Raw genomic sequence first — 15039 nt, forward strand, 5'->3', positions numbered from 1 at the left:
ATTCAGTTCTATTAAAGGCTAGCTCTACTTTTGGTAGCAAATCGAATGGTATGTTGCATGTCTCATGGCTAGAGACTGCACCATGATATCACCATGGAAGCAAATCATCTTGTCTTCAAAGCATCCTATGCCTTTGAATAGTGCTGAAACGCCTTTGGGAATGTTAATTAGTTTGCAAGTATGACAGTCAGTGCACGTTTGAAGAGGCAACATTTCTCTGAAATACAACAACCGACAAAAGTCACAGAGAGATCTTGGGGCACATAATTTGGTGCATGCAACACTATCCTTATTTGCTATGTGCATTATAAATAACCCTCAGAAAAGTAGGATTAGTGCATTTTCATATGACAAAATGTATATATATATATCGATAGGAGCAGTCAAAGGGTGGTTATAGATGAGCTCTTGGCACTTTGGTTGATTTTTGTCGTCTGCTAGCCTTGCCCCTGCCTCTTTTATGAATGACATATATGGCATCCTCAGTTAGTATTTCGCCTTCATCTAGATCAAGCCACTTTCTCTGCCAAGGCATAATACAATGATTGATGGGCATTGATTTTTCTTAGGGGCATGCTTTATCTCAGATTGGGGTTGTGGTGCAACAAAGCCTGCCTTTCCTCACTATATCAAGGAGAAGTGTACCACCACACACAAAGATGTGCATGCACTGCCCCTCCCCTCTCAAAGTCAAGAGGGGACTCATGCCAGTTTTAGGGCAACCAGTAATAGACCTTGCTCAATGCATGAATGCAGAAAGCAGGCAATCACTCGGTGGGCATTACACTGCTGAGGAAGATGATCAAAATGCCTGATTGTAGGTAAGTTCAGGGATTGCCTATATATTGTTGGAATGCAGTTGCAAGCCTGTGCCAGTGCATTGTTAAAAACTCTAGACGATGTGGTTTCAGTTTGGGCCTCGCGTGTCAAGTGCCTGGCATGTGTTGATAAAACTTTAATTTATCATGATTATGTCATGGCCAACCACACTAGTAAGCTACTCAGGGTTATCACCATAGTTAAAGCACTTGGGCAATAAAATATCTATGTTTTCTAATGACGTTTACACCATTTTCCATTGATTTGAAATGGGCCCTAGAATAAGTGGCAGACGTTTAGTGCAAACATCTTGATACTATTAGTAGTTTCAATCTTCATAAGAACTGTGTGCTTTTATAATAATATTTTCAATCTGGTTATACAATGGCAGGTACACTACCCAGGAATGTCTCTGGTGTTGGGTAAACGTCCTTGTATCTATTGGAATGTTACCCTACTTGATATATTTCTAGATGGGGCTAGGTTTAGAAACCAAAACATGCAGATCAGGCAACATAACATTGTTGACTCCTTACTTTAATCCAGGGCCATTATGTAGAGGGTGGCAGGTTGCCCGCCCCTTCAGCGAAGGCTATTGTCTATATGTTTTTCTTGCACCCGCCATTGGGGCATTTGCTCTGTCTGCTAAAGAGTTTTCAATATATTTAGCCCGCTTTGCAAACACTTTTGTATTTCAATAATAATCTTCCAAATCAGGGGTTAGTACTTAAAAACCTTTGCCTGTGACGACCATACCTCCTGTGCAATTCACAGGTAAAGACATCTAGTGGAGGTGGTGCCCCATCCTCCCTACAGTAGTGAGACCATCACTGTGCCCTAGCAGACCAACGGCAGACAGTCCACCAGATGAGAGATTTCTACCAGTTGAAGCAGTTCAGGCTCCACCAGCACAAAATGTGCTTCAGTCACCTCAGATTGGGCAGGTAACTATGAGTTTGGTGGGGCAAATGAGCAGCTGATTTATGGTGGCTCTGCAGCTCTGACAAGTTCTAAATAACCCCTCTAGTTTTGGTCAACTGAATTTTCCAGCTCTAGATTCCAAAGCTTGTGCTAACTTTACAGTTTTCAGATTTTTCAAATGTTTGATTCTTATTTCTTCGAGGTAGTAGCCGGAAGATGGTGCTTTGATTCCAAACACTTTATCATCTACAGTTATCTCCAAACATCGGTATAGTGAACAGGTCTTCAGGATAATTAAAATACCCGCACAAAAGTTCAATATGGGATATACCATTCAACTTGAAGAACAATCTCACTGTGTGAGGATGGAGGGTCAGTGCCTTGAAGGGTCCGGGTCTCATGCTGGGAAGTACCTACAAGACACTTTTGACCGCCACCCATGGCCACAAGCACCCTCCTCCCAAACAAAAAGCTTGCTGAGGCTGGTGCTCATGTCCTGGGGTGTTTTCACACCCCTTAATGGACGTTGGCAGGTCAAAGCCTCTGAAAATGAGCTGGAAAACCACTATTCACAGTGGTTTTCAGCTTGTTTTCCCTGCCACAGTGCAATATCGCCTCCTCACCAGGAGACCATGTGAGGGCAGCTAATATAGTGTGTCACGCGGTAGCACCATGTGAGTTGGCAGCTATGGGATATGCAAAACAGAGAACGATCGACGCAGGGACTACCTTCTACATATAACTGGCCCAAACTAGTCACATGCTACCAGAAGCCTGAATTTGCATCCTTGTAGAAGGAAGGTACATTAAATTAAATACCTCCTATCCTTTCCTCCACATGCCTTATGTTCATAGGAAATGTGCATATATCACTTATTTTCTACCCATCCTGAGGGGTCTCACTGTCAGTGGGCCAGTCCCAGTGTTGAATCAAGACATTTTTCCAAAGTAGGTACAGTCTGAATTTATATTTCTTTTGTAGATATCATTTTTGGGGTCAATGACAAACACTGTCTTGTTCAAGTTGGAACCCTAGCTGGAATCGCTCAAGCTGATTGGCCATTTTCCTAATTAATTAATTGTGTCCTACATCATGTAGGTCACTGGAGCACTGTTGCACCATATGGGAGAACCTCGCCTAGGAGCAGTAACAATATAACAAATGGACAAGTAGTTATCAGTTGTCTCTAAGGGCACATTTACTAAAATGTAGCTCAATACAACAGAGAAACCATAGTAGGAGAGAGAGAGCAGTTTAGCCATTTTTATAAGTAAGTATAGCCTGCTGGTGCTCTCTTCCCCTGCGCTGGTCCACAAACAGGCTGCTTGTCACCAGTCACACACTTTTGCAGCATGGTGCAGAGCAGTGTGCATGATGTCAACAGTTGGTTTTGTACTGAAAGCACCCTTCCTGTACAAAATACTATGCCTAAGCTGGTTTTAAAACTTTTCACATGTTGGATGTATGCGGTTGGAGTAGACATGCAATGTGAACTCGTGGACTAAATATATTTCTCCAATTTTGCACCTGCCTCAAGGAGACATTATATTTTGATGCAAAGCCCAGTCTAACAATTTCCATCGATAGGGTTTTGTTTAAAACAAATGGGTGCTTGGGCTGGAATATTCAAGTGCAACCCATATAATACCACCTTGACGCAAAGTAACATTAAGCAGCAAAAAGTAATATTTGCACCTAAAAAACAGACAATTTTCTAGTGGAAAAATAGCTTTGCACTGAAAAGTAAATACTCTTCTCAGACCGCTTTACAGACTTTGTAGTGGCAAAAGACTAGATAAATCTGCCACTAAGCGATCAAGGACTGCACTATATCTTTCTGTGGTCATTACCAGCGAGTCAGCTATGTTCTCTAGTACTAGTAACCCTATATCTGATGTTGAGTATACTTGAAAGACATTTGGTAGAAATCCCATGAGGAAATGTTATGCAAGTTTCAAATTATGATGTAAGAAATCCTGATTCTATTAATGCAATTTAATACAAATTGTGTGTTATTTTTTTTTAATCTAAAATGTTATACTTAAACTGAGCTAATTCCCAGTTTCCCAAAGTTAGATGTACTTTTTTAAGTTTTAATAGTTTGCCTTAGAATGAAAATCTTTTATGTCATTACTTACACCTCACACCAGCATTGGCGACTTTTGTGGGGTTTCTTACATATAATTTTGGATACAGAGAGTTGGCAGAGGCAGTACATTGTAAAGGATAATCTTTTGTTTGATCTAATATCTAAAACTATATTCATGTTTGTTACACTTGCAACAGATAAGTACAGATAAGAGGATATACTTTGACAATTCTGAGCCTGAACTGAGCAGCATAGTATTATTCAAACATAAACAAAAAAAACTAAAATATCCCAAAGTGTATCAGTGTACACCAGTGTCTAAAAACCAATTCAAATTTAGCTCATGTTAGATTGTGACAGAGGTGGTCGTAGTATGCAAAGGATGTGTGTTTTTATTACAATTCTTCAAATAATCCTGCCTGCTTTTTTTTCTTACTTCCAGATGTGCCCAAGCGGAAAGACCAGAGCAGCATTGTCCTTCCTGTTATTTTTGGGATCATTTGTCTAATGGGTACCATTGGGAACTGCATTGTCATCTACACCATCAACAAGAAACCCAAGGGCAGCCATAACATCGCCGACATCTTCATTGTGAGCCTCTCAGTGACTGACCTCCTATTCCTGCTTGGAATGCCCTTTCTTATTCACCAGCTCCTAGGTCATGGGGTCTGGCACTTTGGAGCGGCCATGTGCACTATCATCACAGCCCTCGACGCCAACAGTCAGTTTGCTAGCACATATATCCTCACAGCCATGTCTGTTGACCGGTACTTGGCCACAGTCCATCCTATCCGCTCATCATATGTGAGAACTCCATTTGCAGCTGCGGCAGTGATTGTGGTGTTGTGCCTTCTCTCTCTCATCACCATCATCCCAGTGTTCATGTACACTCAGCTTATTGAGCTGTCGGATGGCAATGCTGGATGTGGCATCATTTTGCCCAACCTTTCAATTGACATCTACTGGTACACACTCTACCAGTTCTTTCTTGCGTTTGTTATCCCTCTGCTTGTCATCTGTATTGTTTACCTGAAGATACAGAAGCACATATCCTGTGTGGTGGTACCCTTGCCCCAGAGGAACTTCAGGGTCAGAACAAAGAAGATAACCAGGACAGCCGTGACAATCTGCTCTGCTTTCTTTATTTGTTGGGCCCCATATCATATCTTACAGCTGGTCCACCTTAAAATTGCTGAGCCTTCTCTTATATTCCTCTACGCATACAATGTAGCGATCAGCTTGGGCTATGCGAACAGTTGCATCAATCCATTCATCTACATTGTGTTAAGTGACACCTTTAAACGACATCTGGTGAAGGCAGTCTGCCCTGGCCAGCAGGTGAGACGGGGCGAGAGGCATGTCACCAGCGAAATAAGCCCCTCTGTCAGGATATGTTCGGGGCCCACACAAGAAACATCCCTCAGCATGATGTATGCTCACAACATAGACAACTACATATCATTATCTGTCTCGGTCCCTTGATGAAAGCACCATCCATCCAGAGAACCTTGCTTGACATAAAAGATAACTGGAATTTGAAATGGATCCTTAGAAACTGGCTATAATCTATTTGCAAAGGCTTTTCACTGAAGTGGATTACAATCTTGGTGGAATAAGATGGCTTTTATTCAGACTTGCAATGACTGAAGAACAGAAGCAGGTCGAGAAGACATGAAAAGTGACAGAGTAAAGTCTGCTGAAAGGGCTGCAAAACCAATGGCATGCAGAGGTAGACCCTGACAGGACATAGCAATGTCCTAAAGCAAAAGTGATGAAGGGGCCATCCGGTAAATGATGCCACAATAGATCTCAAATCCGCAGCTGACATCATCAAACCAACGAACATTCTAGAATGCCTGTGGTTGGTAATTGTTATTGATGCAGGTCTGAGTAAAGAGAAATGCTTTTTCTTCAGTGGCTGGTCCATATAACAGATTAAATTGAAACGTGCAAAGTAATTTCCTACATTTCCGACTGAATGAATGTTACAGACATATAGTTATCAGGTGTTTTATTTTGGATTCACGAGTTTTGTATTTCAAATCAAATAAAAAGCTCACTCCAGGGGTTTAACTTCACAGTCACCTTTCAAAACAGATGGCGAGCATCACTATAGGAACTATCCTGAGACATAAAATATTTGTATTCTGTGCGGTGTGCATTTTAAATGAGATAAACATATGATAGCTTCTGAGAAAACCAAACAAGAACCTTTGCAAGTGTGGAATGACTGAAAATAAATTCATGTTGAGAAAAAAAGCTAAGTCTAATAGGCAGCTGTGAGATCCGTGGGGTAGATAAAGGCAGCATGGATTTTTAAGCCTATTTAGCTGGATGCCTTACTAAAAAGCGAAGAATGACAAAGCAACCAAATATCTAGGATTAGCGGGATTGGAGTTTTTTATATTACTTGCACAATACAAACACAGATTTATTTATCTTGATGTGAAAGTGACACAAACAGAAACTTGACGCGTCCATGTTCGTACATTTATACTTTCTTTCTGTCCATCATTATGAGTCCTATCAGAGTAGGTCTTCTCACTGTTCTCAATTCAGGTCCTCTGTATCATGGGGCACACTATTTCTCTTGAGAGAACTGGTGTCCGTACCAACATGTCCATACTTCTATATCCTAAACACTGGAAAAAAATCTTTAGAAAGGAGGCGTTTTTAGCCTGGATTTATGAGAGCTGTAAAAGAGGCATACTTTATACATGCATAGTACGGAAATGAAATCAACACTGAGCAAAATTTGCAACAGGAGGAGAGAAGGAGAGGGGGGTTCCAGTCCAGTCAAGTCTCTGCACCTCGGTTCTGCCTTTGAATAGCACTAAATATGAGGTAGAAACCAAGGGCATCGTGGTTTGGCCCATTGAGATTAGCCTCACATTTAGACAAAAAGCTGAGAATGTAATTAACTAAACTCCTACTTAGACTGGTGTTTACAGCTAGAAGGAAATTCACTAATTAACTTGTTTCATAAAGTGCCTGTTTGCGAATATTCAGATTGCCACAACGGAAACGCTGACGACGCAGGTTTCTCTGAGAAAGAATATTCTAGAACTGTGTGCCATACCCCGTTAATCCTCACCTGCCCTTTGGAGGGTCACTCGAACCTTTTGTTATCCACTTAAAATGAGAGGAGCGTCTAGTCTGCAAGAGAACACACTAATTTATTAGGCAAACTTGTTTTTGTATGATGGCTCGACATAGATTCGACACTTCAGGGCATCTGGGACTTTGAATGACATCACAAAAGTTGATTGGATCCACCCCATTAGCTCCGACCATTCAATTGTCTGTCAGGCGATTCTGTACAACTCTTTGTTACAAGAGCCAGGTTAGAAAGTGCACAAATACTGTTGTGTTAATGAATGCATGTGAGTACAATAGATGTACAGCACAACTGTATGCTGTTTAACAAAATGTCACTAGTGCTTTACAAAGAGTTCTTTTTGGGGGGCGTTTTATTGTCCTTTGGATGTTTATTTTTATAATGTAAATGTGATGTTGATATGTGAAAATTGTAAAAAGTTTATAATTGATTTGTTCATGACTTTTTGAAATGTTTTTGTTTTCTGGAGTCTACTGCCTTTGTGATAACCGTGTCTGCATGCTGAGATTGGTGGTAACCTGTGTCTAAAATGAAGACGTGCAAGGGTTGCCCAGGCTATTTCTCGAGTAAAAACCCAAGGCTCTTCAGCAGTAAACCAGTGCAGTACAGATATTGTATCTCTGATTCAGTTAACAAATTGGAGATTATTCATCAATGGAGCAGCATACTTGATGATGTCATGAAATAAAGCATAATGATGCAAACTTGTTCATGAGTATTAACTGTCTCTAAATACGTTTACCTTTCTCGATACATTCTGTAAAGGACTTTTCAAACTTTCCAAACCAACTGGATGTAGCATTGACTGGACAGTCTAGTTAGCACTGAGATTTATGTGGTTATGGTTAAACCGCAAAGAGGACACATAAGCGATCCTTCACATTTGGTTTAATGTAGTCAATTGAAAGCAGAATTGAAGCAGTTTATGGCGCCAATGGTTTACTAGAGGTCATTAGTTGTGTTTTTTTTAATGCTTGTGTTACAAGGACCACTGAACTACTTCCAAGTGCCCTCCCTCATTGCATGCCCTAACCACCTCGAATTTCAATGACATTTGTGACCTTTTGCAGGGTTAAGATGCTAACAGGACTTTGACCCTCCTTGCAAGGGGACTCGGACTAGTTGTTTCGTGAGCTATGGTTACGTTTCCAGGTGGAATAACACTAAGCATTCCAAGGACTATAGTACTTGGGCAGAAAACGTGATTTGAATCCAGGACACAGTGCATTCACCACCAGCAAATGCAGGCTATCCTCCAGGTAAGGTAATATATTCTACAATATTTTAACTGCCAGTAGCATATTTTGGCCACAATGTTTTGTTTCTTTATAAGTGAACAGCTTGAAACAATGACAATACCTACATTACGCACTGGTTTTGTAGGAGCTGGTTATGGACCCTTTACTGTCGGACACTCAAGAAGCCTTTGTGGCCATTAGCTGTCGGTATATATCAGTTTTGTAAGGATTTATTTTAAGTATTTTTTGGGCCATACCCCATCTGGGAAAATGCAGACAGTTATTTACTTCCAAGTATGGAGGACAATCTACATCCCCCAGTTTCTATAAACTGAAAAGGAACTGCATATTGTCGGCATACATGCAGAAGGACACTCCCACTAAGGTTACAGCTGCGGCCAGACGGCGCATGTAGCTAATAAATAAAAGGGGTGATAAAATCAATTTCCAGAGAGCACCATATATAAGCTCTCTGGCATTTTAGCCCTCTGCTATCGTAGCCAAAAATACAGTTGTTCTTTCTGGGGAATACAAGTGAATATGAAAACCAGCACATTATGATTTACATTGATTTAAAAAAAAAAAAAAAGTCTTACAATATGTGCTGGATAGAACATAATTTGCAGTCTCTTTTAGAACTTTATTTGCCATGGCAGCAACACCCCCACCTGGTTTATTTGGGTAATCTGTCCTAAAGATATCATAATCAAGGTACAGCAGAAGCATTATACCTTCATGAAGCGCACAGATAAGAGAGAAGTAAGCATGGGAGACAACTGGAAAATCAGTACGGAGTGCTTCAGCAAATCGAAATAAGAAGTTTTCTAAAAGCGAGCAGTGAAGGGACACAAGTAAAAAGGCTATGCGTCAAGGGAGGGACATGGCAAGCCCTCAATAATAAGCAAGTAAATTAAAGTGAAAAAAAGCCAACTAATCGTAAACAAGAATAGGCTTTAAGTCCAATGTAAGGGCCTGATCATCAGTGTGGCAGTATTTCGACCTGCACACTTGTGGTAGCGCAGCAATGGTGGTCCACCATCACCGGATTACGACTCTCACCATCTTACCAGTGGTGGACCACCAGCTGCACCAGGGAACAGTTCTTCCCTGGCAGTGGCGTAGCTGTGCCACAATGTAAAATGCTCAGCGGGACTGAGCATATTATGAGTTTCGGCAATGCCAGCCATTTCACGGCAGGGACCCCTGCATGAAAAGACTGGTGGTGCAGGAAAAAAGGGGGCCTACAGGGCCCCCATCCACCCTGCCATGAGGATACATTTGGGGGGCGCACAACATGTGCTCCCCTGTCTGTACTCTCCCAAAAATCCAGTACGGAAAGGATATCACCGTCCATGCCGTGTTGTAACTTTTTCTGCTGTTCCCATTGCTTTGCCTGTTTTCCAGACACCTCCATGGGAAAGGCAAAGGACCGTCCGCCTTACACGAGTTGAAGTCATAATAAGGTGGGCGGTCCTTGTGCGGCTCTGGTAGTGCTGTTTCTGCGGAGAGCCAGCGCAGCACTGCCCTAAGTCATAATCGGCCCCTAAGTTCTTGCTAAGCACTCAGTAGGTATTTATCAACCAGACAGCTGCACTATCTGGTAGCCTTGACCTAAAAATAATTAGCTGTTTGATTGTTTGACTGTTTAAGTTTTCACAGCAGGCTTCCTGGCCATGACTGTAAAGAAGGTATTCTATGCCAAGGTTGCTCTGTCAAGGATGCCAGAAAGCATTCTTTGATTGAAGACACCCTTTATAAACAACCCACACCCAAGTCAGTGCTGGCAACTAAAATTCCACTCCCAACTAACACCAGAACATGTTACAAGTAAATATTACAGATTTTTTTTTTCTAAATTCCAAGCCCAAAACATAATAAAGAGACATAACTACATCATATACCTCTTCATACATATAGTACACACACTCCAATAGCACTTAACACAGATAATTCAGAAAATTACACCCACCTGAGCTCTTCACGGATACCACATATTCCATATGCCACTTTCAAACTGAATCGATTTTCACAACTTTGACTGATTCACACAGTTCAAACCATTTTGACTCACCTTAATGTAAACAATGAGGCTTCTTCTAGCACCATACACCACATTACCAAACCTAATCGTCAGACACTGCCTCATTCCCTTTTTGCCTCATTACAATTCCATTCCATCTTGCTCACCTTCCTTTGCACTTCCCTTAAATTTACTATGCTGTCATGACAACCCAACAACAATCAACATAACCTCGAGCCGCCTCTCTTCATCTCATTATCAATAGAGGTGCACTACATGTGACACAACATAGTGTTGATTCACTATGAAAACAACCACTTTACCAGCTCTTTTTCCCAGTTCCACATTATTATTTCTGAGCCATTAATTACTTTGTCATTAATCTTGGGGTATTTATGGCGTAATAATTAATATTGAGTTTCAGGAATTCCTTTTATTTTGAAACAATGGCCCTCCATACGATGGTGGTCGGTCGAACCATCGACCGCTATCACAGCAGGCAGGACACCACTCGACAATCACTCGGTGGTCTACCCAACCAATTAGGATGAGACCGCGGTGGTGGCAGTCAGAAAAGTGCTTTTTTCCACTGTGGTTTGTGCTACAGGCCGTAAAAAGGGCCACAGCACAAGCTGCAGTGGAAAAAAGCACCATGTGGAACCTGACACACAGTGCATGGATGTGTGTGGGGCAGTACATGTGCCCCCAAGGCCACTCTGTGGTGGCCATGGGGGGACAGGGGTCCTGTCTGGGGCCCCAAAAGTCGGTTTCAAGCTGCCTTTTCTAAGGCGGTTGGACCGCCATGAAAAGGCAGTTGGAAAGGGACTTCATAATTTTAAATGGACATCGTGATACCCACGACGGTTCCTGTGCAGGCACCGCCCCCATGGTAGGGATCCAATTCTGATCTCGGGTCTTGTCGGAGGAGGCAGTCTTTCCCCTAACATCTGCAATCTGACTACCTTCATCATAATGCAGCGGTCAGACAGATGGCCTGGATGTCAGAAGGACCGCCACTGACAATATGTCGATGGCGGTCCACCGGACGTCCTAATCGGGCCCAATAGCTCTTTAAAATTATTGTTTTATTGTTTTTGTATTGTCCACAGTGGATAAGAGTGTTTCTTCAACATTTCTTTGCTTAGTTTTATGTTCCCTTATTCTTTTATAGGCGCAAACCTGGTCCCCATGCTCCCCTCCATACTGTTTCATAAATCTATTTGTCTGTCTGTCTGTCTGTCTGTCTGTCTGTCTGTCTGTCTGTCTGTCTGTCTGTCTGTCTATCTATCTATCTATCTATCTATCTATCTATCTATCTTTCTACCTACTTCCCTATCTTTATATTTAGATGTAGTCTGGGTAAAGCAAAGGGATGACCTACATGGCCTCAACACATCACTCTGGTGTAGACAATTGCATGCAGTCAATTACAACTACTTACAACTCTGACATGAAAATAAATGGTGGGAAAAAAAACTCTGCGATTAACTCACAAGCATCAACATCGTTTTTATAACATGTGCATGTCTTTTGCACACAGAGAGATCTAATAAATTGTAGCAATGCAGAGTAAAATTTAAAGAAAATCTAATAACGAACCAACAAGTGCTAATTGCCAGGCTAACATCAATAGCATCAAGATACACACTCACTTGCACCTATAAATTTGTATGAGCCAAGTCCTTAATTAATTTTAAAAGAAACAACTCACAGAGCCATGACTCCAAATTGAGACATGTTATTTTAAAACATCCATTTCCCAGAATACCACCTAGGAGTTAGGACAAGAAAAGCATGTGTGTATATGGTCCAGTAGAAGGGTGGGAGACAAAATGCATAGACCATCCATCATTTTATTTGCACTATGGTGTGAATTCTTTCGCCGTGTGGAGGAGCAAAGATCGTGGGACATATATGTATATGTGAACAAGATCTCTGGTAGGCTGAAACGCGTCATGGCAGGCATGCTGAGCTTTGAATAAAAATACTCACTTGCACTTACAGCTGGGTCCGTTATCGTCTGTTCCGGTTTCCAAGAGATTTGGGATTCCTGGGATCTTTGTGGCGAAACTTTCGGCATATATATATATATACGAACGGAGCCGAATTGGGTTGATATCAGGAAGTCTGACCCGGCGCACGCCAGCTACCTGCCTTGCAGTGGATTTACGGAACAGCCTGGGACGCCGAAGCGGAGGGGATTGCAAACCGACATCGGAGGGTGAAGGTAAGCTTTTTTCCACCGCATTAGGCAATCGGCTGAGTAAACCACGTTAATCCAAGGATATGTTCTTGGACGTCTAGCTGGTTATTTCCCGTTTGAGAGCTATGATTGACACTGGTAGTAAAATCGCAATATCGACATCCAAAGGGAAGTAGCGAATAAAACAATCAGTAGCTAATCAGAATTGCTCTCGCAAGGGACAGTCTATATATTCCTGTAAAGATACCTTTATATCAATTGAGATCATCTTCAGCCATCTAACAAAGAATTATGGAAAAACGAGATGCTAAACGGAATGAAAGCCTGGCTTCCTTCTTTGAACAGGAAACAATATCACATGGTCGGATGTCTAAAGAAACAAATGGTGATCCAAAGAAAATGGACACACGGAGCAAATTGAAGATGTGGGAAAGGCTGAGTAAAAAGGAAATCAACAAATGGTGGGAACTGACCACTTTAAAAAAATATCTGGAAGTTCAGAGGGTCCCAAGAGGACTCAGGATATCACTAATGCCCAGCCAACAAGACGCGAGCAATGAGTTACTACAGGAGTGGGGAGAGTTCGTGTTGAATTCGTCACTAGGCCTGATCGCCATCTTGATTAAACACATTGAAGTCGCGCTACTAAAAATTAAAGAGGAATTATCTCAACTAGAAAAAGACCTAGCGTCTGAAGAAATGAACACTGAAATGAACAAACTAAAAGAAGACCTGGAAAAATATGTAGAAAAGCACGAGGAGTTGGTTAAAATGAGGAAACAATCGAAATTCCAAAGGGACAAGGAAGACTATGCGCAAGGGCGCATTTTCACGTATGCGAAAAAATTCGACATATTCAAAAATCAGGGCGGAACATCGATGGAGGCACCAAGCTCCTCAAGTCTAACGTCACTAACATCAACAGGCGCGAGTGACAATGATGGGGAACCAACTGAGGAACAAACGACGAGCAGTTTTTTAGGAGACATGAGACTAGTTCTCCAACAGAGATCGTGGGAACAAAATCAAAATCAGTTCCGAACCACACGCGGAAGAGGAAGAGGGCGCAGATGGACCCCACGAACACCGGCATCAACACCAAGAAACCAACAAGAAGAGGAAAAAGGAAAAGCTGGATCAGAAGAAATGGGGACAAAGACCAGGAGCATGCGTCAGAAGACATCAAAATAAACTGGACAGACGAATTAGATGATAAGGAGGAGCTAGTCATCATGAATTTATCTAAACGCTCCCTATCTAACAACGAAATATCCTTATTGAAACATGGGATCAATTTCTGCCCAACTCAGTCGATGGACTTAGCGCAAACACGTATTGATATATACAAATACGTAAGGAAAATCAAACTAGCCAAACTCTTCAAAGAAAATCAAGAACTAATGAAAAACACTACAATACGGAAAACTAAAACACTTTCTAAAATGGAAGAACCAATTCTAAAAACGACGGACATGACAGCCCTTCTAACGTTGGTCAATCTAGATATAATGGAGAAAGCTGACATCATTGAAGAATCTACGGTATGCCCACAGATTGGAGCAGGCCTAAGTGGAAAAAAACCCACATCACGTTTCTACCCCCAGCTACCTCCCGGCAATAAAATTGACATCTTTCAGGAGGCAGTGGTACAGGATATGTACAAAATAAGAGGGACCAATTTTCGAGACAACCTGAAAAAAGCTGAAAGACTGGCCCTCACAACACTAATGGAAGACAAGTCAATAACTATCAAAATGGCGGATAAGGGTGGAAACATCGTCATAATGGACACCCAAGATTATGTGGCAGAGGCTCTTTCACAACTAAAGAATCGGGAATACTATAAAAAACTAGACAAGAATCCAACACGAGTCTTCAAGGAACATCTAGACAAAGAAATACAAAGATGGCAACAACTGAACTTACTGGATGACGACGAAAGAAAATTCTTGAGCACGGAACACCCTACAATGGCGACGATTTATTTCCTGCCAAAAGTACATAAGAACCCATCGAAACCACCAGGCAGACCAATAGTGTCTGCCAAAGGCTCTCTTATGGAACCAGTAGCAAATTATGTCGACCATTTTTTGATGCCTTTTGTATTTAACCTAAGCTCATATCTAAAGGACACCACTGACCTACTGAGACATCTACAAGGACTACCATGGCAACCATCCTACATGTTAATCACAATGGACGTCACGTCACTCTATACAAACATCGAGCATGACATTGGATTACGAGCCTGCAGTTATTTTCTCAGAGAGCGTGACATCAAACTAAAACAACACAACCAGATGTTAATGGACATGATCAATATGTGCCTCACTCAAAATACCTTCCTTTTTGGAGAAGATATTTTCCTACAAACTAAAGGATGCGCTATGGGGTTCTCTTTCAGTCCCGGATATGCCTGCCTCACCATGGGGTGGTGGGAACAAGAAATAGCATGGCACCCCCAAAACGACAAATATGTCAACAAAGTAATGAAATGGTTGAGATATATTGACGACCTTTTAATTATTTGGGATGGAACAACGACTGATTTTGAGGAATATTTCAAAATTCTTAACTCCACAGAAGCAAACATAAGATTCCCATATAACATCAGCAAGGAAAAAGTGATC

General features: G+C 41.6%; 1 protein-coding gene across 1 annotated transcript in view; it reads left to right on the forward strand.

Annotated features, from left to right (window-relative positions):
• Window positions 1–7606, forward strand: part of LOC146796415 (melanin-concentrating hormone receptor 1-like) — a 289077-nt gene extending 281471 nt beyond the window's left edge. Inside the window, exon 2 of the mRNA XM_085630205.1 lies at window positions 4273–7606. Within this exon, the coding sequence (XP_085486331.1) occupies window positions 4273–5312 (1040 nt within the window). The 3' untranslated portion in view covers window positions 5313–7606. The remainder of the gene's footprint in view (window positions 1–4272) is intronic.
• Window positions 7607–15039: the final 7433 nt, after the last annotated feature.

The sequence above is a fragment of the Triturus cristatus genome, chromosome 10 (assembly GCF_964204655.1).
Source record: "Triturus cristatus chromosome 10, aTriCri1.1, whole genome shotgun sequence".
NCBI lineage: Eukaryota > Metazoa > Chordata > Amphibia > Caudata > Salamandridae > Triturus > Triturus cristatus.